Source organism: Pristis pectinata, chromosome 6, assembly GCF_009764475.1.
Source record: "Pristis pectinata isolate sPriPec2 chromosome 6, sPriPec2.1.pri, whole genome shotgun sequence".
Lineage (NCBI taxonomy): Eukaryota > Metazoa > Chordata > Chondrichthyes > Rhinopristiformes > Pristidae > Pristis > Pristis pectinata.
Window position 1 is genome coordinate 16,290,920 of NC_067410.1, and position 27,824 is coordinate 16,318,743.

At 38.6% G+C, this 27,824-nt stretch overlaps 1 protein-coding gene across 5 annotated transcripts in view; it reads right to left on the minus strand.

Annotated features, from left to right (window-relative positions):
• Positions 1–1,651: 1,651 nt before the first annotated feature.
• The window catches only part of nisch (nischarin), a 46,681-nt gene continuing 20,508 nt past the window's right edge, over positions 1,652–27,824 (minus strand). For 2 of the 5 annotated variants that reach the window (XM_052017492.1, XM_052017491.1), the window contains 10 exons: positions 20,966–21,079; positions 20,363–20,471; positions 18,445–18,566; positions 16,227–16,291; positions 13,055–14,407; positions 11,139–11,322; positions 9,709–9,859; positions 7,854–7,985; positions 5,744–5,905; positions 1,652–4,626 (listed from right to left, as the gene is read on the minus strand). In XM_052017492.1, coding sequence (XP_051873452.1) covers positions 3,998–4,626; positions 5,744–5,905; positions 7,854–7,985; positions 9,709–9,859; positions 11,139–11,322; positions 13,055–14,407; positions 16,227–16,291; positions 18,445–18,566; positions 20,363–20,471; positions 20,966–21,079 — 3,021 coding nt within the window. In that variant the 3' untranslated portion in view covers positions 1,652–3,997. Of the gene's footprint in view, positions 4,627–5,743; positions 5,906–7,853; positions 7,986–9,708; positions 9,860–11,138; positions 11,323–13,054; positions 14,408–16,226; positions 16,312–18,442; positions 18,567–20,354; positions 20,472–20,965; positions 21,080–27,824 lie in introns of those variants that run through there. The other 3 variants (XM_052017494.1, XM_052017495.1, XM_052017496.1) reach the window with 3 other exon arrangements.

Sequence of the window (27,824 nt, forward strand, 5' to 3'; positions counted from 1 at the left end):
AAATACAACAAAATGGGTATCCATTTGATTTGAAATATTTACAAATGGTAAAACAACATTTTTAGTACAGAATGAAATGCCATGTAAATAACTTTGTCCCAATCCTTAAGTATTTAAAGACAAACACATTTACATCAGAACAACCTTTCACCAGTGGTGTTTCAGGCCAATGACTGCTCTGGATGAGTTCAATGTGAATTGTTAATTTTGTTTATTCTCTCCACAAATAATGCACAACTTGCTGACTCTTCCAGCAGTTTTTTTTTTGTTACTTTGGATTTCCCACAATTGCAGCTTTTTGCTTTTCAATTTTCAAATATACATTTCCCCCCCAATAGATTTGTAGAGCAAGTTTCAATACTTGAGCCATACTTTGTACTAACAGAATTCAGCTAAATAATCTAAATATTGTACACATCATTTGGCACTAGCTACTGCCTTCCAACTTGCCTAATTCATCCACTGTGCGTTAGAAGACTTTACTGTATCAAAACCTCTTTCCCCTGCAAAATCTAAAGCACTAGAATGATTCCTACATTGCATAGCCCTTAAAATTGTATCCAGGTCAAATTTTATAATATAAATAAACCAATAAACTCAATGGGCAGTAATTTTTAAATTTTAATCAAGTGTATATTGGCATGCCAACTAATTTATGAATATTTGAACAGCTCTTAATTCAACTTATTTTAACACTGATTAATGAGCATGGCTCTTATCAGTTATTTCTCTTAAACTTCCCTGTGTTGTGCACAGTAGAGAGCCAAATGCTAGCTGAGATAAATCAGTAACATATGAAGACAGACATCTGCCATATACCTTGATTATACAATAAACATCTAGAGTGATTTTTAACAAGCCTTACATGTTATTTTCATTTAAATACATGACAACTGCACCTAAAATGTTGCTGGATGGTGGCAATGAAAAGGACAAGCAGAGTGGGGTGAGGAAAGGAAGTAATAGGTAGATGGATTATGAGCAATTTATGAAAACTCTCCTGGTAATATACACAGGGAGAAGTGGTGGGGAGGTTGTGAAAAGGGGTTCAGCTGCTCGAGTAGCAACATCTAATTCTGGGATAGTCTGTTATAAGAACAGAAAGCTAGTCAAGAATGTACTATACATTCATGTTCAAGTGCCAGATTTAAGATCCAAATTAGATCAGATAATCAATTAATTATCTTTGTCCTACAATCCAATAATTTGCATTTAGTGTAATATTAAAGTGAAAAGTGGTCCAAGGGCCATTGGCTGAGCCATCCTACTTTCATTCAATGATACTGCTATTGGAAGGGTAACTTCAAGAGGTGTTAGCTAGGTAGGACAGTCTCAAGGTGAGAGACAGTAACTCATGCCAGAGTATGGAGAATAACCAAAAATGAAAGGGTGAATGTGGAGTCATTGAGTTACAGAACAAAGAATCAGAATTGGGAATGGAGAAAGTGCTTGGACTGAAATTAGTGCAAGTATAAAGGGATTTAAGTAACATGAATTTTAAACATTGAATCACTACAGGACCAAGACCCACTACGTCAACACATACAAGATTAATGAGCAGTTTTTTGCCAAAAACCTGCTTGATGTTGCTGGACAGCAGAGGATCAAAAACTGGTTAGAAGAGCAATGATTGGAGGTAACAAAGGCACTGGATGTCACAGGTGTCAATGTAAAAGGTGGCAGCCTATTCATTGCAAAAGTTCCATTAATATTGAATGTGGGATTTGGGGTGAAGAGGGACCAAACAAAAAAGCACCAACATCTTGTTCAAAAGCCAAAGTTTCATAACAATGCAGCATAAACTTCAAGGCCAGTGCAGTAGCCTAGATTATAGTGCTCAAGTTTCTGGAGTGGATGAAACCTCATTAAACAGAAGCAAGACAAAAATCAGTTACCAAGTAAGACAGGTGACTGTGGTGGAAAGAGACACCTTTAAGAGGACAAGATATCAAGTATACAAACCACTTGGTTCAGCTTCAGATAGGGGTCAGGCATAGAATCAGAGCACAGAAATAGGCCTTACAGCCCATCATGTCCACACTGACCAATTAACTATCTACACCTAACCCATTTCCTCACACTTGGTCTATAGCCTACTATGCAAATGGCAATTCAAATGTTCAAATGGATACTTATATGTTGTGAGTGTACCCAAGTCCATCACCTACTCAGTGTGTTCCAGATTCCAACCAACCTCTAGGTTAAAAAAACATTCCTCAGATCCCCACTAAATGTCTTAGCTAAGTCAATGTTCTCTCAGTTTAGGCAGGAAAATGGAAAAAAATGGTAGAAAAGTTTATTGCAGATGCAGAACTGCAGATGACTACCTGGCAAAATAGTGTGACCCAAAACTGGACATTTGACAAGAGACTATACAGGCAGAGTTATCTTTGTGCATGAGGAAATTGGCTCCATGTGTATAGATGTTTCCAAAAAGCAACATTTTTGTTCTTGTGAATAATTTTGCAGCAAGTAGGAAATAAAAAACCTTAAAATCTGCTCCAAAAGCAGATAGAGGGAAAAAAATCAGAATGAAACTGTTTCTCTACAAATGTCCTTATTCTTTAACGTGATTAAAATTACACAGCCATACCAATCTAAGGTAGATAGATTTAACATGAATAACTCTAGTTCATAAGATCAAAAGAAAGAAATCAGCTAGACAACATAGCCAGTGCAGGTGAATTTACCTAGGAGAATACAAAATACCCAACAGGAAGGTTATCAACATGATATTGGTAGAAAGCAAACCTTCTTCCTTTAGAAAGCAAGCTAACCAGCTGCAAATCAGACAAGTTCTTGCTGAGTTGGTTCTGATAGAAGATCATTCATCTGAAAACAGTTTCTCTGCCTAACCTGCTGAATATTTCCAGCACTGTTGTAAAATCAGTCATGTCTGGCTTAAATCAACTTCTGGAAACATTGCTAGTAAGAATTTTAATCTTTGAAACAGATTGCTTTAAAATAGTCAGTTGAGGAATCTAAATCATAGACAAATCTCATCCATTTACATTACTCAGCAACCACAATAAAGCACACTCAACTTAAAGTTTCCAATATTTGAAACTAGCCTTTTGAAACAGCTTTATTGGGCTAATCTTCACATGCTGTTGCAGTGAAGGTCATGGGGGAGGGGGTTGGGGAAAAGAGAAGCATTGGAGAAGGGTGGGAGGGAAGGGAGATAAAGAGGAAAGTACATGTCTCTGGCCTGAAAAATGCCATTCTGGAATAATCTACATGACAGGAGATTCAGGCATGACTTGGAATCATCCCCTTTAGGATGCCATCCAACTACATTTCAGCACCTTGTGTGGCAAATTACTACCAGAAACTACTCGTAGCTTTATAAATCAAGTCACAGCTGCAATGCACTGAGTTAAGCCCCTCAAAATTTACAAAACATAGCAGTGCATCTGCAGGATACTTACATACAAAGCAATGCATTGGTTTGCTAAAACAATCATTGCAAAGTAGGTTCCATGTCCATTGCCACAGACAAGTCCGCAGTCCCCTTCTAGGTCTCAACAGCACTATAGTTCATTGCAGACAAAAGCAACCTGACTGGCATTGATTCAACTTACCATCTCAGACTGAATACTGAGTGGAACAGATGAAGCCAAACAGCATCTTCTCTATTCTGCAATATTATGTAACAATATTCAAATACAGTAAGCTTCAGTAAAGTTACTGTTTTTAAAAAGTACCCAAGACCAACAACTTTATTTCAAATTATAGCAGCATACTAGAGAAAGCTGTTCATTAGATACAAACATTATTTGATATTTCAAAACATTCAAGTGTAACATGCAATAGTGACCTTTTATCTACAGTTTACATTGCACAATATAGCAGAATGCATCAGTACAAGTACATATTTATGTAAAAAATAAACTTTAAAAGCCCTAGACATCAAAGGAACAACGTCTGACTCCCATGGTATTTACAAATTCCCCATCAGTATAACTTTATATTTTGTTGACCATGCTTGGCAACAATTTTAGCCTGTAAGTTCAACTGGTAGTTCTCTACCACAAAGAAGCTCCCACTGCCTAGCAAGCAATGCAATCAGCCTTTCACGACTTTCAGGACTGGCTACAAAGAGACACCACTGAACTTCATTGCTGGTGTTGCAGTGATTTCTTCTATCTGTAGAACAGGCATTAAGTGGATGTTCAAAATGGTCGAGCATCATATTACTCAATAGATCCCGATTATGTACATCATCAAACACAAAAGTGATGGCCTGTGGATAGGTCTGGTAACCCATGAGCACTCTATCCAGATCACGAATTCTCCTAGCATCAGTTAATTGGTATTTGTCCCGCTGTGGTGGTTCTTTTGCAAATTCTGGTAATGGATAGCTAACATAATCTTCTTCAAATAGAAGCATATCATAGCTTGTCAAAATTAATGTTTTAGGCTGCAAAGAACATTTGCAGGAATGTAAAGGATTCTCCAAAGACTCGACTTGAAATGCCAAAACATACAAGAGGATGTTGGATGTCTGGAGATTTAGTTCTTGAACATTTTCTGCTATCATAAATGTCAGATCACCAACCTCCTCTTCACTAGGATAAATGAATTTCACTCGACTGGAGTGGACAATTTCATAATTTTCCATTTGACCTGTTCAGAATAGATACATGCATGTTAAAAACATTCCTTGGAATATTCACATTTTGCAAACAAAACCAAAGAGGTAAAGTAGCCCAAAGGCAGCCCCTTGGAGTCTGCTCCACCATTCAACTAAATCATACCTGACCTGATCTGATCATAGGCTCCAACTGACCATTTTAAATTTTGTTGAAAAGCAGACTGCTCACAAGGTCACTACACACTTGAATTAAGTAGTGTCTTATTATCTACACAGCATTTTTAGTAATCTTTTTATTGTGGCTACAGTAAATTCAGGATAGGAAGAGATTAGCAATGAATAATAGTGATGTAGCCATTAAGGAGGAATATTTATGAAAAGATGTGCCTTAGCAAGTTGAAGCATAATACACAAAAGAACATAATTGCTTATTAGTGATGTCCCCAAAAAACAGACGCCAGGACATTTTCCCCATAGTCAAGAAAAATGCTGCATTAATTAAGCATTCTTCCCCAGCTCCTCACTGTTGGTTCAAGAGCAGCTTTGGCAGAACCAAGCCGGACAAATGGCATCTATTGCCTTGGAGACATCAAAGGATGTGAACCTAAAAACAATTATCTACATAAAGTGTCCTTTCCATACACAAAACATGAGGAGAATATGGTCAGTCCATGAATTTAAAATTATATAGCAAGAGCTTTACAAAATTACAATAGTGTTTTAATAATGGCAAACAAACTGATCTATACATCTTCAGGTTTCAGCATTAAATCCCATTTAGCCAAGTCTTTATCAGCACAATTGAAATGCATGGAAATAGACAGCCTTTAGCAGACAAACATTTAATTCAGAGTTTTGACATTCTTGATGCAAGCTATTATTTTGGTAATGATCAGAAACTGGCTATTAAATATTATAGAGCAAGATATCACTTGATCAGATGCTTCTGGCAATAAATTCTGCATGCACTTATTTCTTTCCAAATACAGTGCAGTAAGACACATTAGAAATAAAACCAGATAAATTGAGAGAACCACTGAGGAGGTTAACTAAAAAGGCTAATTGTAGATTTCAGGTATGACAATGCTATAGATCCTCAAATTGAAATACTGCAAAAAGTAAACTAGCCAAAAGTCATAGCACTGTTACCTGTGCTTTTCTTTCCAAATTCTGTATAAAAGTCCAGCTCTACTGGCTCTGGTGAAGGTGTTCGTTCCAACAAAGATAATACAGCCATTAACTGCTGTACAAATGTATGTGTTGTATAACTGTCCCTGGTCAGGCAAGCAATTGTGTGTTCAGCAGATGGACCTACAACAAAATTAGAATGAGGCATTTCTAATTAAAAATAAATTTAGAATGTCTGGGCAAAATCTAGGAGAAAATTATTTGCCAAATTATGTAACAAGGGTATAGAAATTTTTCTTCATATTAGCAAACAATTTTACCAAGAGTGAAATAGTGAGTTATTGGGTTGACATTCTCAACATTCATCAAATCCAAATAGGATTCTTATGATAACAAAAAGAACATGGATGAATCAATTATTTATACAAATAATTTCAATGCAAATGCATAAGGCTTGATCAGTAAGTTTGTGGATGACACAAAATTAGAAGGAAGTGTTGTTGATAGTGAAGGTTATCATAGATTACAGAGGGATCTTGATCAGTTAGGGAAGTGGGCCAAGGAGTGGTAAATGAATTTCAATACAGGCAAGTGTGGGGTGATGCATTTTGGAAAGTCAAACCAGCACAGCACTTATACTATATGGTAGGGCACTAGGGAGTGTAATGGAACAGAGGGACCTAGGAGTACAAGTGCATAGTTCATTGAAAAAGGAGTTTACCACACTGGCCTTCATCAGGCAGTGCATCGAGTATAGCAGATGGGATATTATGCTGCAGTTGTACAAATCATTGGCGAGGCTGCACTTGGAGTACTGTGTACAGTTTTGGTCACCCTGTAAATGGGAAAGAGTGCAGAAGAGATTTGAGGATGTTGCAAAGACTAGATGGCCTGAGTTATAGAGAGGGGTTGGCCAGGCTAGGTCTTTACTCTTTAGAGCGTAGGAGAATGAGGGGTCATTTTAGAGGTTTATAAAATCATGAGGGGTATAGATAAGGGGGATGGGAGCAGTCTTTTCCTCAGGGTAAGGGAGTCCAAAACTAAGGGGGGGGGAGGGGGGTGCATAGATTTAGGGTGAGAGGGAAGAGATTTAAAAAGGTATTTGAGGGGCAACTTTTTCATGCAGAGGGTGGTGAGCGTATGGAACAAGCTGCCAGAGGAAGTGGTTGAGGCAGGTACAATAGCAACATTTAAGAAGCACTTGGATAGGTACATGGAGAGGCAGGGCTTAGAGGGATATGGGCCAGAGACAGGAAATTGGGACAAGATGGGTGGGCACCATGGTCGGCATGGACTCATTGGGTTGAAGGTCCTGTGTTGCCCTATGAATGATCAGCATGCGCACATTGCTTTAGTATCAAATCTCTGAAAGTTCACAATCTTTACTAGTGCTGAACTAAGTTTCCAGTAGGACATTTTGTAGAACAACTGAAGAACTTGATGGTAACAACTACATAATTAAGCAGACATTCTGCCCTACAATAAAAATAAAGCAAAAATATTACTGGCAGCCAGCTTTTATGCCATTGCTCTTACCAGCTCCCAGACAGGCTGCAAAATTACATGCCATCAGCCTAATAGTGAGTACAGAGTACAAGTGACTGAGAAACCAATTTAATCTCCTTGGAGCAAAGAAGGAAAAAGGGAGATTTAACACTGGTTCAAAATTGTGAAGAATTTCCTTCATAAAAGAACCACAAGGATGAACAGAACAGGGTTAGTTGGAAGCAATATCTGAAAAATTTGTGGGAGTATCGTCAATAACTTTCCAAAGGGCATTGGACTTGTAAGGAAAAAGCACGGGTGTGGGACTGATTTGACAGCTTTCAAAGAGCTGGCCCAGGCATAAAGGCCAAACTCTAGTTGAAATTAATTAGTAATATAGGAATCCAACTATTATTACCATCCAAAAGGAGTGGACTCTTGTAAAAACCTAGTTCTTAGCACAACAAATCAATTAGAACAATTTATACTAAAATATCCATCAATTTATTGTTTGGCAAATTATGCCTAAAAAAACCATGAAATTCAGAATTCAAGTTTCCCATTATTCTATACTTAAAACAGCCACATAGATAGTAAGCATTTTCTAGAAGCCAGCAGCTTGCTAAAATTAGATGGGGCAACTCACCAGTGATGCGGAAGTACTGATCAAAAAGGCCCAAGTGTATGGACTGCAGATCATTTAACTTTAGGACAAAGCAGAAGGACAGGAGCAGACCTCTCTGCTCAGAATTTGAAGATGGGTTTTCATTCCAATATCCTGATAAAAATTTATGAAACAGCCCATCAAATGTTATTGACAGCTGGCAGAACACTTGCATTTCCAGGATTATTTTAAAGGCTAAATACTATGCATTAAAAGAATGAATGCATAAAACAAAGTTAAATTGATATATATCTGTTATCTCTTATCTACGAGTGATTACATGATGCTTGGACATTAGCTGATAGTTCAAAAATACAAGAACAAGTGAAATCATTTATAGCAGAGGCACCTTAACATTAAGGAGGCATTAATCCCTCACATTACTTTCATCAGTAAACATCTCCCGAGTTACCCCCAAATTACAAAATTAATATTGAAGTTAAATACACAATTCTGTAGGATAGTATTTATCAGATATGAATGTCCAAGCTTCAATCCTTGGCCAATGTCGAGTTAACATCAGTGCTAAATCCAATAGGCCTTGGCAGTACAGGTTGAGAAAGGGAAATATCTACTTTCTTCTCTGCCTCTACACTCTCCAACTCATTCTAACTACCAAGTCCCTTTCCTATCCCGAAGACTCATCTCCAATTACAGATAGGGATAATTTTAAATAAAATTCTTATTCAATAGATGAAAAATAATCAAGTTAATGCAACTAAGTCAGTTTAAAAGGTGATCTTGCTTCTGTAAATTAAAGTTCTACAATAGGTTTAAAAATCTAGCAACTGGGAGGTTCCAGCTCCAGAAATTACAGTTTTAGCCTCCAAAACCTGTGGGAATCTTGACCTCCCATTAAAAAAAAACTTGGATATACTCCCATGTTTCTTTAGAATCTTTGCCTCAAAATTCTAGTAAATTGGAAAAAACTAACAATTCTTCCAATAAATAACTGCCGAATCTGTTTCCTTATCACTAGAATTAAATGTTTCTAATTGCCAATCCACAATCCTTCATAATTATTAAAAGCCCTGAAAAACACTGCAATTTTCTGGTTTCCATTGAAAATGCCCCAATTTTGCAGAACAAACAAGCTCTGTAATCAATCTTTCCAGAACCCTTTTCATGTCTTTTTTTTCCCCCCCATTATAGCATACCCAGAATGTCATGCAATACTCATATTTTGTATAAATTCGAAAATCACTGTCACATTTAGTGCCGTAAGACTTAGAAAATCTGTTAAACAACCTTGAAAATATTTATCTATAGCCCTAAAACTCTCATTCCCAATCTTGCCTTTATAAATAATTTTTCCCACACCACTCTCCCATCTAGTATACTACTTCCCATTTCTCCCAACTAAATGCTTCCTCTATCTACTGCCAAGTTTTCTACTTTCCCATAGTTTACCAAAACCCTTAGGCTCTCGGCAGATTTCCTGTACCAGGACCTTTTATTGACACGAGAAATAAAACCGAACGGTTTTACTAAGACACTAATCTTCACAGTTTGGTCATTTGTAGCAGTTACTGGCCCTTTCAACATTTCCTGCTTCAATACCTCACCATGCAAATGGAATTTCTTAAGCATGTTCTTCAATTTCCATGATTTTTTCATGTGGCATAACAATTCATACACACCTTTCATATTCCAAACATTTCAATTATTAAAGCACAAAATGTACCCATCAACTTCCCAGATTAACCAAAAGCCATTGACCCAAAATTCTGACTAAATTAATCCCCATTACAATATTTCTCATTCCAGAATACTACAATTAGCACTTGCAAAACACGCAAGGAAATAATACTTAATCCAAAAAACAAACTAGCCATACCAGTTTGATCAGCAAGCTTAATGATGGCATCATCCAACACGAAGTACAGTGCTTTGGTAGAGAGCATAATGCAGGCAGTAACTTCAAGCTCTGAGCTTTTGTAAAATATGACTGAGGACCAAATTAGATGTCTTAGCTCTTCATTCTCAACCTGTAATGGCACAAGAATAATTAAGCAACATGGGGAGAACTTAAAATGGAAGTACATGCCAATTAGGCTTCAGTCAGCAAGCAACAATTCAATTTTGAATTAACCCACTGAGAGCAGCCTTCCTGTATATTACATTTTAAAGTCATTCCTATTACACAAGTATTCCAGATTCAACTTTGCTTTAGACCAAAATGCAGAATTCTTGAGTTATAATCTAACCAAATTTCCATTTTGGGTAATAGATTGACATTTCAAAATTAAAGTTATAATTATACAAACTACAAGGTAAAAATATTAAACTGCTCAAAAATGTTAAAAACATTTTTCTAAAAAGGTTAGTGAATATCTAGCAATATTATTTGATGAATTAAATAATGAATACATTGATCTTTGGATACTAATCAACCACCAGCAAAAAACAAGAATGCTCAATTATAGTCCAAGAGAACATTCAACACCACACATACTTATACATTTTTTGGTTAACCTGAATCCAATAATAGGAAGTCACTCAGTCACCAGCAGGAGTAGCACAAGAGTGAAAAGAAAACAGAGTTAAACAAGTATATCAAATGTGAATTTAGGCACATCCAGAGTTCTCAACATATCCATTCATTCAAGAAAATCATTTCAATTGAACAAATGGAAATTCTAATGTATAGAATTAATCCTACATGTGGCCATTGCCCTAACAAACAATAAAGAAACCTCCAGGCTATCCAGATTAGCACAACTAACAATCATCTCAACTGTCCCACAGATGCGCCAGTTTACCTTTTGTAAATTATACATTTAATGCAATGATTCAAGGCAGCTCACCACCACCTTCTCATGGACAACTAGGGATGGGTAATGATATGCTGGCTCAGCCTGCTAAGCCTACATAAAAAAAAATCCAACAAGTTTTAGTCAGTCATACAGCACAGAAACAGGCCCTTCAACCCACTGTATCCACACTGCCATCAATTACCTGCTGTAATCATTCCATTTGAGCACTGGGCTGGTAATTTTCAATGCTATAGCACTTCAAGTGCTCATCTAAATACTTAAATGTTATGTGAGAACCTGCCACCACCTCTCAGGCAGCATGTTCCTGATTTCAACTACCATCCAAGTAAAAGAAATATTAATTCCCCAAATCTACTACCCCTCACCCAAAACCTATGCCCTCCTGTCACAGGCACCTCTGCTGAGGGAAAAAGCTTCTCACCATGCGCAACTGGGTGAGAGTAATAAAAAGAGTTAGCACAAACATACACCCACCACGTACAAGTATTACCTCAGCTATACTATTGTGAAAACATTCCACAATAGCTCTTCCTTTCAAACCTGCCAGGTAATGGAGAGATAGGGAGGCAGAAAGATGAAAGGGACACTGGTTCTCTTCAGTCAGTTTTTGCAGCAATGTCTCAGAAGGATACTGTAGAGAAAGGCTCAAGTCCGACTTGAATTTTGGCTGGTTGCTACATGGATATAAAAAAAAGAGAAACTTAAATTTACACTCAAGAATGGAATTAAATAAATGAAAATATTGGGAAAGTTAACAAAAAGCCACTTTTACAATCCATGTACAAAGGAATACTGTTTTCTCCCCCAAATACCTTTATATTCTACAAGCATTTTGCTGTTTGATTATTTAAGAGACCACCATAATAATAGTCAATATCATATTCAGACACACAAATTGGATTTCTTAACTCTAATGAGAGCTGTAAGGGGTTAACATAAAAGAAATTATGATAAGAATGTGTGGCCTCAATTGTTTCTACTGGCCAGCAAGATTGAAACAGGGCAGCACAAATATAAATGTTAATAATGAAAAAAGGGGGAAAATCTCTTTACCATGAAGATTATTAAAAATTTTGCCACAAGCAGTTGTTGAAACAAACATTTCTTAGAGAATGGGAATGATGAAAATCAGACTTGGTGGCTTACAATGCTGTAGCAATGAGATTCTAAATAAAATTATTAACTTAATTAAAATCATTGTTTCGTGGATAGAAAGAGTCAATTTTTCTTGAAACTTTTTTTCCAGGAGCTACACATAAAAGCACTTTACCATAATAATACAACTGCTTTAACAGATGGTTGTCACAATCATCTTGGAAGGTCCAATTAAGATCTTAAACTTGTGAAATTCTATTACAGATATAAAAATAAGTAACATGGCTTTCTGCTTTAAAAAGAAGTCAGCAGCATGAGGATTGAAGTATTCCAGAACAAAGGGCCAGATTAAAAATAAGGTGTCACTCATTTGCAACATTTTCACACAGGAGGGCCATGAATCTTAGGAATACTTCCTCCAAGGACAGTCAATGCAAAGTCTCTGAAAATTTTATTTTAAGGCAGAATAAGAATGATTCCTGATCAGCAAGGGGTGAAAGGTTACTGCTGCTAGACAGAAATGTGTAGTTATTGCAGTCACATTAGCCACAATCTCATGAAATGGCAAAGTAGTCTTGGTGGCCAAGGGACCTATTTCTGCTCTTGATTTACATGTTGTAATATCACTCAAGAAATCATTACCTAGGTGTTCTGCATCACAAATAAAAAGGAAACAATGATAGCCATAAACTTGGTTTAATTGTGGCATCAACCACACATAGAAACTTTTTAAATATGCAAATTGTTGCATTAACCACCAAATGCAGATTTTAGGTGTTAAGGCCCACTGACCAGCAAAGTCACATACATTTGTAAATGTTGAATTCAAGTATAAAGTCATCTATTAAATACAACATACTGAACTTTATACATTTTGTACTTCAAATAATGATATACAATTGGAACCTTGAGAGTTCACATTATACACTGGTATCAAAGTTAAATTTACTGTGCCTTTTCTCTCAAGTCTGAAAGACAGAGCACTAGGCAAAAAGTCAGGCATTCCCTTCCTATTATACAATAATCCCATCTACAAGCAATCAAAATGAATTATTATATAGCTAACAAGAGATCCAAAATGTCAATGGAGGCAAGAGACTGCAGATGCTAGAATCTGGAGTAAAAAAAAACAAACTGCTGTAAGAACTCAGCAGATCAAAGCAACATCTGCAGAGGCAAAGAGTTGGTTGATGTTTTGGGTCAAGACCTTGCATCTGCAAATAAATGCAATTACACTGGCAGGCAAGAGCTGGGGAGAAATGAAATACACCTTAGGATTAGACGACCAACTATGTATTGCTTTGTTATTACCTTTCAGGCTCTGGAGAGTGATCAGTTGTATCTGTGGAATGCTTCGTCAAGTAGCAGTGATCTGGACAAGTTCTGTGCACTATAATTGATTTGACACCCTGAAAACTTGCTCTCAGTTGAGTAAACATTCGTAGAAAGTGGAACTTCTCATGCGGAAGCACAAAAACTGCTGTTGCAAGTTGGTATCCGATCAAGAATTCAAGTATATGACCATCCCAAAATGCCACTGTTTCAACCGTATGGGATCCTTGCTTTGGATTTAAAAGCAATGTGGCTAATGAAATTCTGTTCAACTTAAATGGACATTTTGCAATCTCTTCAGGATGAAGACACTTTTTTGCTGCTATGTAGAAATCTATTCTTACGAAATAAAGATGCTGGGCTGTCAAAACCAGAAGACAAGGTACACATACAGGTTTGGAATTCTCTTCTTTCCCTGGAAGAACTACTGAACAAATTTCAGAATGCAGAGTATTCTTGTTCTTTAATTCTGTACCACTGACCACTTCATGTGAAATAGAAGGATTCAACTCTTCTGACCAATCCCATGGTTTGACGTTATCACTGATCAAAATATATGCTGCAAAACAACCATTAATGCCAGTGTCATGTAGTGCAAGCTGCTGATGCTGTAAAAGCTGAACAATGAAGTCTTCCATTAGGGTCTCTTCATAATCCAGTATAGGCAAATTTGAAGTAGACCATTTATGCAATATAGCCTTTAAACAGGTATTGAAGTCTTTAAGATTCTGAGAATCAGATACAAAGAAGAAACAACCATGTGTTTTAATTTTCATTGAAAGGCACATTTCTGGCACTTCAAAGAACACTTCCAAAATTTCTGAATAAGGAAGACAGAGAACAAGCTGCATTTGAGAAATAACATTTTGCATATTCCCCAGGAGTTCAGAGTGAGGAATCTGAAATACAGCTACAGCACTGTCAGTCAGTACAATGCAAGATACAAACAATCTTAATCCCTTGTTCACCTGTATACAAAGAGTCCATAGTACCTTCAATATCTCAGCTTCTAGATTTGCAGAAATACTGGAAAGATCAATGTTTGAACTACATCCCAAAATACAATCACCTTCATCTGGACCCATTTCAAAATATCCAGCTTCATTACTGAAGACCTCAGGATAATTAACAGGGTTTCCTTGGCAGTCAAATAAAGTCTCAGTGGTATGTAGTTTCAATAGAGCTTGATTAATTATTCCAGATAAATGGGCAGCAAAGTCAAGATTGGTGGTATTGTATGACACACATGAAAAAGGCAGCACAAGAGTCACTTCAGGATCATGTAGTGACTTCAACACATCAGCTTGAGTCGATGCATCTGCCGATCCAAACCTGTTTTTTTTAAAAAGAGATGGGGAAAGGGAGATAAGATAGATTTAAAATTTCAGAAGTAATTAAACAAATAATGTCAACTTAGTTTTCTCTTTTCACAGACTATTTCCAGCACCCTCATTTCAGAATCCCAATAGCTGTGGTGTTCTGCATCTCAGTTCCAGCATCTTTTTGCCTCACATTTATCTTCTACCCATCTTCCTCTATTTACACTTTCTCTAGATATATCAGCTAATTAACAAGCCTTCAGCACCTTATTTGCATAATTCAGCATCTTGGTTGCACATTCACAGACATTGGTTTTGTCCTTTATACCATGCCTCCCACCCCAACTTCTCAGCAATTAGTGTTTTTTTTTAAAAAGAAAAAAATCCTGATGAAAAGTCATTGGCCTGAAACATTCAGTTTCTCTCTCCATGGGCGCTGCCTGACCTGCCAAATATTTCCAACATTTTCTATTACAGTACAAGAAGCAGCCACTTAAGACTGCAAGTTTGCACTGGCTTTATGTAGAGCAATCTGATCAGCCCCAGCTCCCCCTCTTTACCCTCAACTTAATTCTCTCTCATGGGCCTTTGAACCATTCCAACAAATCTTTTCTGCACTCTCCAGGATCTTCAGATCTTTCCTAGATTGTGTTGACAATAAACACAATATTCTAGTGTGGCCGAACCAGCAATTTCAGTCTCAATATAACCACCCTCTTTTTTAAAATTATTCTCTGATAATTAATTGCAAAGATGGATTCCATCTAGATAGCTTGTGACAGACCATAGTTCTCCAAAAACTCAATTGAATACTGGACTGTTAGCTTATTGTGAATATTGGATTTAGTTGTGTTTAGAGGGGGAAAGAAACACCAACTTTGTGTTGCAGTTAGAAGTTAACCATTCACAAGAATACAAGAAAATAGGAGTAAAAGCAAGGCCACCAGATCCCTCAAGCCTGCCCCACAATTCAATATGATAATGGCTGATCTGCGCTGGCCTTTGTTTCTGTACCAGTTCTCCACAGTGATCAATTCCTCTACCTTTCAAATATTTATGCATCTCCACCTTAAGTATTTCTATTGATCTAGCCTTCACTACCCTCTGGTGCAGAGAATTCGAGAGAGATACTATCCTCAGAGAAGAAATTTCTATGCATCTCAGTTTTAAATGATTGGATCCTCATCTTGTAACTACTTCCCTTTTTTCAAAACTCTCCAATAGTAAAAACATCCAACATCTACACTGTCAAGCCCCAATGGGATCTTGCATGTTTGAATAAAGTCACCCCTCATTCTTCTGAACTCCAAATAATACAGACCCAAGCTGTCCAGCAACCCTCTCAAGTCAGGAATTAGCATAGCAAATCTCCTTTGGACTGCCTCCAATGTTACTATATCCTTTTTATTTTTTAGGAAAAGAAATCCGAGGACCAAAATTGTGTGCAGTCCAAAGAAAACAAACTATTATTCCAAGGCAAGCTAACAATATTTAAGAAACTCATTTGCAATAGAACTCGAGATTTAACCAAACTAAAAATGCAAGCCATGTAGCAGTACAACTGATATATTAGTTGGCATTAGCTTCCTCTTTGCAGCTTAATTCTTTGTTTAAACTTAACTTTCATCATACACCAAGTACAGACACAAAACACTAGAAAAACACTTCTGCTGTTGAAGTGCAGAATGAAGCAGATAATAAAGAAAATTCAACTAAAGGATATCAAGCACTTAAGAATTTTAATGTTAAAATTTTTAATCAAAATGATTAGTTTTAAGATGTATAAACTAAAATCATTCCTGTCCATCAGCAAAATTACAAGAATGTCATACCTCGTTTGTAGACAGTCAGAATCTTCAAGTGAATTCTTCATAGATTTTAGCTCTGCATTTGCGACCTTAAATATAATTGTAGCTGCTGAAATATCAAATCTGATTTTAAAATTACACTTTTCCTTGAAGAACTAATTACATTTACCACTTTTCTCAACCAAACCCTCAATCGAGCCAAGTGCTTGAAACTCTTTAATCAATTTCAGATTCTTTCCTAAAGGGGGAAAATCTAGAAAATAGATGTATATTCCAAATGATAATCTGCAATAATGTTCTAGTCAAGCCAATCAATCTTACTCACACAATTAAAAACTGTATTATCATCAATTTTGATTAGGTGATGCAAAGGCAATTAACTAATAGAAAGCAAACAGTAATAAAAATTGAAATTGTAATAGAAAATTGGTGTTATACATTAGGTAGGAACAGAGGCAGGGGACTAAAGTACCACAGTAAGTGCTGACAAGATACAAATCAATTAGGCCCTGCTGGAATTCTATATCCAATATCAAAACTTCTTTAGGAGCGATGCAATGATCACGGAAGAGGTATACAAAAAGGTCAATGCGATAACATGGAATGAGGGGTTTTGATTATGTCAAGATGTGGGCTAGTTTTCATTTAAATTTATGGAGGAGAGAGAGAAAAAGTGTTAAATGTTGTTTTAGGATGATAATGTTAAAGGAAAGCAGCGCAGTAGTGCAATACAGTGCTGCTGCCTCAGTGCTTCAGTGACCCGGGTTCAATTCTGAACTGATTCAAAATAAAACAGATTACAAGGAGATAAATAGATGAATGGGATTGAGACTACAGCCTGCATAGGAGGACGCCATTTGGCGCACATCTACGTTGCAAGGCAATATGAAAATAAGAACAGCCACTATTAACTCTTAACTATAGAGAGCAGGAAAAGATGAAAGATCAAGGACAAGAGCCTCTAAAACTCAAAGGAAATTCCATGCAGAATGCCAAATGAGAAACAGCGGTAGAACAGCTTTTAAAAAGGGGCAAGGATAAATGTGTACATGGCTACATGGGAATAAAAGGGAAGGGAATTAGAACTAATTAGATCTTCCAGAGAATGTTCACAAGCAAATCTTAATATCAACTTTAGTAGTCCAATCAGCCCATCATGTCTATGGTGGCTCTCATATCAATTAATATCTTCTTTTGAATTGCAAAGAATGCTTTGATTTTAAATCTTTGCAATTCCTAGGTTGGTTACAAGTCCTTTTGTAACGAAGCCTAATCTTAAATATATAATACTGCCTCTCCATAACTCTATGTTACTTGTGATGAAACATGCCTTATATTTTAGGTTGCAAACATCTGCTAATAAATTTTACACAAGTTCTAACATTTGAACATGGGTTTTGGTTAAGTTTTGCTGCATGCACATCACCAGGTGAGACTTGAAGCAACTCAAACAAAATTGCCCTCCACTGCCAGTTTCAGAAGTTCACTCCAATTACGATAATCATTTAAACTATAAAAAGTGTAACCCAGTGGTACAAGTAGTTGTTAAGCCAACCAACTACCTCACTGCCAGGGTTTCCTCTGACTTAATGGGCCTTCAAAAATCTGCTAAACAAAACCTGGCAATTTCAAAGATAGAGGAAAAAAATAGTCACCAAACAGGACTATCTTCATACACAGGAATGCAAAGTGGTTATTCAGCCCTTGATAATATTCCACCATTCAAGTTACAGATTTGCTGTAATTTGTTCAGTTTACCTACTCGTTCTATATTCCCTAATAGCCTTCCATCAAACTCAGTTTGAAAATTTTCCAATCGGCCACAGTCCACATTTCTCTAACTCACGTGCACAAATTCTTCTTGCCATCATTCCCAACTCTAACTGTAAAGTTACATCCCGTTTCTCTGCACTCTCCCAGAAGAGGAAATTGTTTCAATCTACCTACACAAATTCAAACACTTAAATTATACCAACTAATTTAAACATTTAAATTATATCAACCTTAACCTTATACACTTAAGGGAATACCAGCTCTTTTCATTTTGGCAAATCCATGTCCTGACCAACATGTTCTCAGAGATTAGGGGATTTCATGAGAAATTAACAGATGGAAGACATAAATCACTGACATTCGCAATGCACAATGCAACATAATACTATAAAAGGTGTAGGCTACAAGGCAACTTGTGTTTTTCCAATTTCTATTGGCTAACAATTAATTTTGAAATGCATATAATTACCTTGCTCTTGCTTCCATTCAGATTAGCTGTGTCAGAGGCTCCTGGGGTAATTGTAGAAGCCATAGGAGTCAAACTCTCACTTTGATGTAGATTGATGATTAGGGCTGATTTAGTATTTATTTCTGCAAATAGGAATATTCCATATTTCTATTCATTAAGAACAAAACTGAAACCATAACTTTGATATATTGTTCATATATATTAAATAGTTTTTTTTTTAAACCGGGCAAATATATCATGGCTGCACCATTGCATTTTGAAATAGTGCAGAAAATGCAATTACCGAGTCTGGTCACAGTAACTTACATTTTAACCTGGATGAAAGCTCTGCACGTATAGCTTTGGAGTAGGTGTGTGCTGTTGCTGAGATTGGGAAACACAGGGCCAGAAGAATAAATACTTCTGAATCCTGGAGATTTTAAAATGCCATACAGAACTTAACCAGAGCATTCTGTTAAATGTCCCCGATTAAGGGCTGGTATTGTCTATCTAGCAGCCAGTAGGGCAGCTAAAGCCAATGAGAGCAAGTAGGTATTTTGGGGAGGCAGAGGTCATTGAAAATATAATAAAGAGTGTGCTGTGGAAATGGATACATGGTGGGAAGAATGGACCCAAAGAAAGATTTCTGTTCTGACTAGCACACATTGCTGTGCCTTTACCTAATGAATTCAGCCTTTTGCAGCTACATATGCCCTGCAGTTGAAAACATCCATCTTGGTCAGTACTGCCAAGATCCACGTATAGATATCAACTAAAATCAGAATCAGTGCCTATGCAAAAGGCAAGTGAGTTCCAGACCTAAAACTTTTCCCAGTTTCACTTTTAAAAATGTTGCCCAACCTGCTGAGTGTTTCTAGCATTTTCTGTTTTTAGTTCCGATTCCAGCATCTGCAGTTTTTTTTAAAAAATTTAACTTAAAGTAGCACCAGTGGAACCCAATGTTTCACCAAAAAAATAAACATTTTAAAAATGGTAGTGAAAAGCAGTGGTGATTTTTAATTTAAAAAAAAGAAATTAAGCTTATAAATTAACACTACTACTTCCTTCAACCGAGGAATTCGAATCACCGATTTTTAGCAGCAAACAAGCAAAGTCAATTTATTCTCCCCAAACTTTTCTTCATATTTCTTGTGCGAGGGAAACAGAACACTGAATACAGTGGCTTTCAGTATCAGATGGCTCCACATAAAGATAAAGTAACATTGCAGCAGAGAAAGTAACAAGGAGATGCAAGAGAGGTTCTAAATCATGAAGAGTTTTAAAAAGTAGATAAACAAATTATTCCACTCACAGTAACCAGAGCACCAAGAATTTAAGGAAAACCAGAAAAGGAGAATTACGGAGCAAGTGATGAGCTGGTAGAACTATGGAGTACTATGATCTGATGTGCTCTGCCTGAATGGGTGGTGGAAGCACATTTGAAAGTGGTTCTTTAAAAAAAAAGACATAAGGTGACAGAAAGTGGGAAAGAAGCATACTTGTTTCACACAAACATTATGTTGCTATTTAACTACTTAATATGCAAGATTTTTAAAAAGTTACATGCACAGCTTTTAAGAGTTTGGTTATGTCATCCATTTTAGGCAAGAAAAAGGTACTGGCCTGTCCATTTACTCAACTTCTGAATGAAGTAATGAGCAAGCAGCGGAAAGGTGGCCCATAAAATATTTCTAGAAAATCTCGATAAAGTGACAACTACCACGATCCAAATTGAAATTTTCAGGCATCCACCAATCCCATGATTTTGAAAACAACCTAAAAGCATTGATACAATACCTGCAACTTGAATACTTTGTGGACAAGTTAGAAATGGTAGTGGTCAATCCCTTAATGCGCACACACACATCAATGCAGATAAGCAAGCACTAGAGCCAAAAAAAAATGGTCCACACCAGCAGCCCGATACATACATGATTACCTTGGCTGGAGCTGGCAGCATGGTGTAGCAGAGGAGAAGGAGGACAAGCAACATAGGAAGAGTAGCTGGGTTTGGACCCTTGAGCAGCAAGTCTTGTTTCCTCACTGATCTAACAAAAAAATGCACTTATTTAAGACAACACACATTGCCAAGTTTAATATAGCAGAGTTGGAGTACTACATCAGCAAGCAAGCAGGAAAAAAGGGCAGAAAGCATTGAAGGATCCTGAAACACATTTTACCCTAATCAAAAGCACTTTTCAAGATAAATTCTATTATTTAAAGAGCATTACAGTTTATGGGCACTTCAGTCAAATACTACACAAACACCAAAAATCATTAGATTTCAAGCATAGCAACTACAAAGCAAAGGTTATCAAATCCATTCAATAATACTCTTAATGTTGGTTACTCATGCTTATGAAGACCATCAGGGAAGAAAAGCCAGCAACATACTGTGCAGGTTGCTTCTAACTTTTGCCCTAATTTCCACCCCCAAACCACCCCCCTCCATTGCTTACAACTATGTATTCATTATTCAACACTAACCACCACAATAATTCAAAACAGAATTGAGAAATTAGTTTTATAACAGGAATCTTACTTTTTTATCTGTACTATTCATTCGATCTTTTGCTTCTTTGGCTTTCTGAATTGCCTTCAGCACCTCAACTGTATCAAGTTCCTTTCCTGTTGTAACAGTATTATCCAGACAGACCTACAAGAGAAGAGGAAAATAAGTAAAATCAGGAGTAGGCCTTGACAAGATTGTGATTGTGCCTCATTCACTGTGTCACCTAATTCCCATATCCCATGATATTCTTACTGGAGGCAAGGATTCTCAAAGATATCAGTACAATAATATTTCTCTTCATCCAAGTTATAAATTGCTAGCCTTTTATCTGGAAACTACATTGGCAAGTTCCACACTGTTTAATTCAGAAGAAACATCCTCTAGGAATCTATCTTGGCAATTCCTGAAGGAAGGCTCATCTCATTCAAAGAATATGCAACACAGGAAGCCAATTGGCCCATTATCTGTTCCAGTCACAGAAGAGCCACCCAACATAACCCCACCTTCCAGCATTAGGCCTGTAGCCCTGCAGTCATTTCTTCAAGTACATATCTATGTATGAATTAAATCTGATGAGGGTTTAAACTTCTACCTATGCTTTCAGACCACCAGTTCCAGATCCCTTCCATCCTCTAGGAGGAACATTCATCCTCATCTTCCCTCTAATCCTTCAGCCAATTACTTCAAATCTATGACTCTTGGTTTCTGACACCCATTAAGGGAACATTGCTCCTATTTATTCTAATAGCCCCCTCAATTTCATACCCCTCCCACCCCAGCTTCCTCTATTCAAAAGAAAACAACCCTTGTTTAATCAATGTTTCTTCATTGCTGCGATCTTCCAGTCCTAGCAGCATACTCAAATCTCATCCGCATTCTCTAGAGCAATAACAACTTTCTTGTAAAGTGGTGACCAAAACTTTTTGCACTATTCAAGCTGAGGCCTAACGTGTGCTATAAATGGTTCTTGTCTCAATGTTTCAGTGTTTTAAGAGGGATAGGGAAGGGGGGAGAAGAGGAGGAGGGGTGGCGATACTGGTCAGGGACACTGTTACGGCTGTGGAAAGGATGGATGTTGTAGAAGGATCATCTCTAGAGTCCATATGGGTGGAAGTAAGGAACAAGAAAGGAGCAGTTACTCTACTAGGAGTATTCTATAAGCCCCCCAGTAGCAGTAGAGATATAGAGAAGCAGATTGGCAGGCAGTGTTTGGAAAGAAGCAACAATAACAGGGTTGTTATAATGGGAGACTTCAACTTCCCAAATATAGACTGGAACCTGCTTAGTGCCAAAGGTTTAGATGGGACGGAATTTGTTAAATGTGTCCAGGAGGGATTCCTGACGCAGTAATGTCAACAGGCCGACTAGAGGGAATGCCATGCTAGATCTAGTTTTAGGAAATGAACCAGGACAGGTGAAGGATCTATTGGTGGGTGAGCATTTGGGGGACAGTGACCATTGCTCCATAACCTTTAAAATTGTCATGGACAGGGACAGGTGCAGACAGGACAAGAAGATATTTAATTGGGGAAGGGCGAACTATGAGGCGACAAGGAGAGAACTTGGGAGTGTAAATTGGGATGGCCTTTTTGAAGGGAAATGTACCATGGAGATGTGGTCGATGTTCAGGGATCTTACGCAGGATGTTAGGGATAAATATGTCCCGGTGAGGCAGAGAAGGAATGGCAGGGTGAAGGAACCGTGGGTGACGAGAGAGGTGGAACAACTAGTTAGGGAGAAGAAGGTAGCATACATAAGGTATAAGCAGCAAGGTTCAGACAGGGCCCATGAGGAATATAGAGTAGCGAGGAAGGAACTTAAGAATGGGCTGAGGAGAGCTGGAAGGGGACATGAAAAGGCATTGGCTAGTAGGGTTAAGGAAAATCCCAAGGCCTTTTTCACATACATGAAGAGTAGGAGGATGGCTAGGGTAAAGGTAGGTCCGATTAAAGACAAAGGTGGGAGAATGTGCCTGGAGGCAGCAGAAGTGGGAGAAGTTCTCAATGAATACTTCTCTTCGGTATTCACCAAGGAGAGGGGTCTTGATGACACGGAAGGGAGTGCTGGTAAGGGTAATGTTCTCGAGGTTGTATATATCAGGAGAGAGGATGTGTCGAAGTTGTTAAATAATATCAAGACAGATAAATCTCCAGGGCCTGACGGGATATTCCCCAAGCTGCTTTGAGAGGCAAGGGAGGAGATTGTTGAACCGCTGGTAAGGATCTTTGAGTCCTCGTTGTCCACGGGGATGGTGCCGGAGGATTGGAGGGTGGCGAATGTTGTCCCTTTGTTCAAAAAAGGTAGTAGGGATAGTCCAAGGAATTACAGACCAGTGAGTCTCACGTCTGTGGTGGGTAAGCTGTTAGAAAGGATTCTAAGGGATAGGATCTATGAACACCTAGAGAATCATGGACTGATTAGGGACAACCAGCATGGCTTTGTGAAGGGAAGATCTTGCCTCACAAGCCTGATAGAGTTCTTTGAGGAGGTGATGAGGAAGATTGATGAGGGTAGTGCGGTAGATGTGGTCTATATGGATTTTAGCAAGGCGTTTGATAAGGTTCCTCATGGTAGGCTTCTTCAGAAGGTCAGAGGCCAAGGGATCCAGGGAGGCTTGGCTGTGTAGATTAGGAATTAGCTTGCCTGTAGAAAGTAGAGGGTTGTGGTGGGGGGAGTGCCCTCGGATTGGAGGGCAGTGACTAATGGTGTCCCACAGGGATCGGTTCTGGGACCTCTACTTTTTGTGATATTTATAGATGACTTAAATGAGGGGGTGGAAGGCTGGGTTAGTAAGTTTGCAGACGACACTAAGATCAGCAGTGTTGTGGATAGTGTGGAGGGCTGTCGGAGCTTACAGAGGGATATTGATAGGATGCAGAGCTGGGCTGACAAGTGGCAGATGGAGTTCAATCCAGAGAAGCGCGAGGTGGTACACTTTGGAAGGACAAACTCCAGGGCAGAGTACAGGGTAAACGGCAAGGTACTTGGCAGTGTAGACGAGCAGAGGGATCTGAGGGTTCATATTCACAGTTCACTGAAAGTTGCCTCACAGGTGGATAGAGCAGTTAAGAAGGCCTATGGGATGTTAGCTTTCATAAGTCGCAGGATTGAGTTTAAGAGCCACAAAGTGATGATGCAGCTTTACAAAACTCTAGTTAGACCACACTTAGAGTACTGTGTTCAATTCTGGTCGCCGCATTATAGGAAGGATGTGGAGGCATTGGAGAGGGTGCAGAGGAGATTTACCAGGATGCTGCCTGGATTAGAGCGTATGAAATATGACGAGAGACTTAAGGTGCTAGGGCTTTATTCACTGGAAAGGAGGAGGATGAGAGGAGACATGACAGAGGTATATAAAATATTGAGAGGAATAGATAGAGTAGACAGTCAGTGCCTCCTTCCCAGGGCACCAATGCTCAATATATGAGGGCATGGCTTTAAGGTTATGGGTGGGAGGTTCAGAGGAGATGTCAGGGGGAGGTTTTTCCACCCAGAGAGTGGTTGGTGCATGGAATGCACTGCCTGGGGTGGTGGTGGAGGCAGATACATTGGACAGGTTTAAGAGTTTGTTGGATAGGTATATGGAGGAATGCGAGATAGAAGGATATGCGGGAGGAAAGGGTTAGACAATGTGAGGGTGGTTTCATGGACGGCACAACATGGTGGGCCAAAGGTCCTGTTTTGTGCTGTATGGTTCTATGGAATCATGTATATTCCAAATGCCAACTTCAAAGGGGAACCCGTTATTACAAAAAGCAATTCTGTGACTTTATATTGTGCTGATTCCAAGATAACCAAACTTACTTTTGGCATGGAAACCAAAAACTATACACAGTACTCCAAATTAAGACTAGCTAATTTTTGTATTCTAATCCCTTTGCAATAAGGCCGAATTGCTCATTCCACCTGCAAGATCCCCCCTGAACACCAACATGTACATAAAGATTTTGTTTTTCTTCCTGAAGTGAATAAAATTTGTTTTCCCACATTATACTCCATCTGCTCCCCTCTTTCTCACTCAAGTCATCTACACATGCTATGCAAACTCCTGATATCCACCCCTCAACTCACTATCCCATGTGGCTTCATATTATTGCAAACATCCAAGTCAACGTATAACTTGAGCAACTGAGGGCCCAATTTAGACTCGAGCTATTTCACTAGTAATGATTTACCAACATGAAAATAAACTAATCACTCCTATTCTTTAGCCAATCCTGTCCTTCTGTTAACACAACCCATGATCTTTGTGTAGCAACCTTGTGCAATACCTTGGTAAATGTCCTTTATAATCCCAATATAGTGCATTCAAAGGGTTTCATTCTTCAAAGGCCATTATTACTATCAAATTAGGTTTGCTCTTTGTGAAATCATATTGACCGAAGCCAATCATTTAACAATCCAAGTACACGTTTACCATGTCCTTAATAATGGATTCCAGCATTTTGCTGATGAAATATCAGGTTAACTGGTCTGGGTCTTTAAAATTCTCCCTTAAATAGGATATAATGTATGCTAACTTCCAATCTGCTGCGTTCTTCAGCATTTCACGAACAGGGAATTTTCAAAGTTCATCACAAACACATCCACCATCACTGCGGCCTGAGTTTTTAGATCTTCAAATGCAGGCCACCAGATTTTGTAGTAATGCTTAGGGACTAAAAATAGCAATTCAATTGTAGATATTGTAATAATGAAACCAAAAAGAAAGTCCTCAACTTTAAAAAAAAATCTTGGAGAGGGTTAGTACAAATGCCAACAGGGTCTATAGGTAATAAAAAAGAGTCAAGTTATCTCACCCCATTAAATTTGTCCCAGTGAGGCAGAGAAGGAATGGCAGGGTGAAGGAACCATGGGCAACAAGGGAGGTGGAACAACTAGTTAGGAAGAAGGCGGCAGCATACATACGGTGTAAGCAGCAAGGATCAGATAGGACTCGTGAGGAATATAGAGTAGCAAGGAAGGAACTTAAGAAGGGGCTGAGGAGAGCAAGAAGGGGGCATGAAAGGGCTTTAGCAAGTAGGATTAAGGAGAATCCCACGGCTTTTTTCTCGTACGTGAAGAGCAGAAGGATGGCTAGAGTAAAGGTAGGTCCGATTAAAGACAAAGGTGGCAAGATGTGCCTGGAAGCTGTGGAAGTGGGAGAGGTTCTCAATGAATACTTCTCTTCAGCATTCACCAAGGAGAGGGGTCTTGATGACGCTGAGGACAGTGTTGGTGAGGGTAATGTTCTAGAGTATGTAGATATCCAGAGAGAGGATGTGTTGGAGCTGTTAGAAAATATCAGAACAGATAAGTCCCCGGGGCCTGACAGAATATTCCCCAGGCTGCTTTGTGAGGCGAGGGAGGAGATTGCTGAACCGTTGGCTAGGATCTTTGAGTCCTCATTGGCCATGGGAATGGTACCGGAGGATTGGAGGGTGGTGAATGTTGTCCCCTCCAAGGAATTACATTGGTCTGTGGTGGGTAAACTGTTAGAAAGGATTCTAAGAGATAGGATCTATGAGCATTTAGAGAATCATGGACTGATTAGGGACAGCCAGCATGGATTTGTGAAGGGAAGATCTTGCCTCACAAGCCTGATAGGGTTCTTTGAGGAGGTGACTAGGAAGATTGATGAGGGTAGTGCAGTAGATGTGGTCTACATGGATTTTAGTAAGGCATTTGACAAGGTTCCACATGGTAGGCTTCTTCAGAAGGTCAGAGGCCAAGGGATCCAGGGAGGCTTGGCCGTGTTGATTCAGAATTGGCTTGCCTGTAGAAAGTGGTGGATGGAGTGCATTCAGATTGGAGGGCTGTGACTACTGGTGTCCCACAGGGATCAATTCTGGGACCTCTACTTTTTGTGATATTTATTAATGACTTAGATGAGGGGGTGGAAGGGTGGGTTAGCAAGTTTGCAGATGGCACAGATAGGTGGTGCAGTGAATAGTGTGGAGGGCTGTCAAAGTTTAGAGGGACATTGATAGGATGCAGAGCTGGGCTGACAAGTGGCAGATGGAATTCAAATCTGGTGAAGCGCGAGGTGGTACAAACTCCAAGGTGGAGTACAAGGTTAATGGCAGGATTCTGGGCAGTGTAGAGGAGCAGAGGGATCTGGGGGTTCATATCCACAGATCCCTGAAAGTTGCCTCACAGGTGGATGATAGGGTAATTAAGAAAGCTTATGGGATGTTAGCTTTCATAAATCATGGGATCGAGTTTAAGAGCCGTGAAGTAATGTTGCAGCTTTACAAAACTCTGGTTAGGCCACACTTAGAGTACTGCGTCCAGTTCTGGTCACCTCATTATAGGAAGGATGTGGAGGCGTTGGAGAGGGTGCCGAGGAGATTTACCAGGATGCTGCCTGGATTAGAGAGTATGGATTATGAGGAGAGACTAAAGGAGCTTGGGCTTTACTCATTGGAGAGAAGGAGGATGAGGGGAGACATAATAGAGGTATATAAAATATTAAGAGGAAGAGATAGAGTGGACAGCCAGCACCTCTTCTCCAGGGCACCAATACTCAATACAAGAGGGCATGGCTTTAAAGTAATGGGTGGGAAGTTCAAGGGGGATGTCAGAGGGAGGTTGGTGCATCGAATGCACTGCCTGGGGTGGTGGTGAAGGCAGGTACATTGGTCAAGTTCAAGAGATTGTTAGATAAGCATATAGAGGAATATGTGGGAGGAAGGAGTTAGATAGTTTTAGGTGTGGTTTGAAGGTCAGCACAACATGGCAGGCCAAAGGGCCTGCATTGTTCTATGGTTCTATTAGAATTCTCAAAAAAGGTGACCAGCTTTGCAGGAAAGGACTCCTCCACATTCAAATAACTAGAATATCTCCCAAGTGCACAGTAAAAATAGTTCGATAAACTTAATGAAAAGTTTGCCTTAAAATGCATTTTATC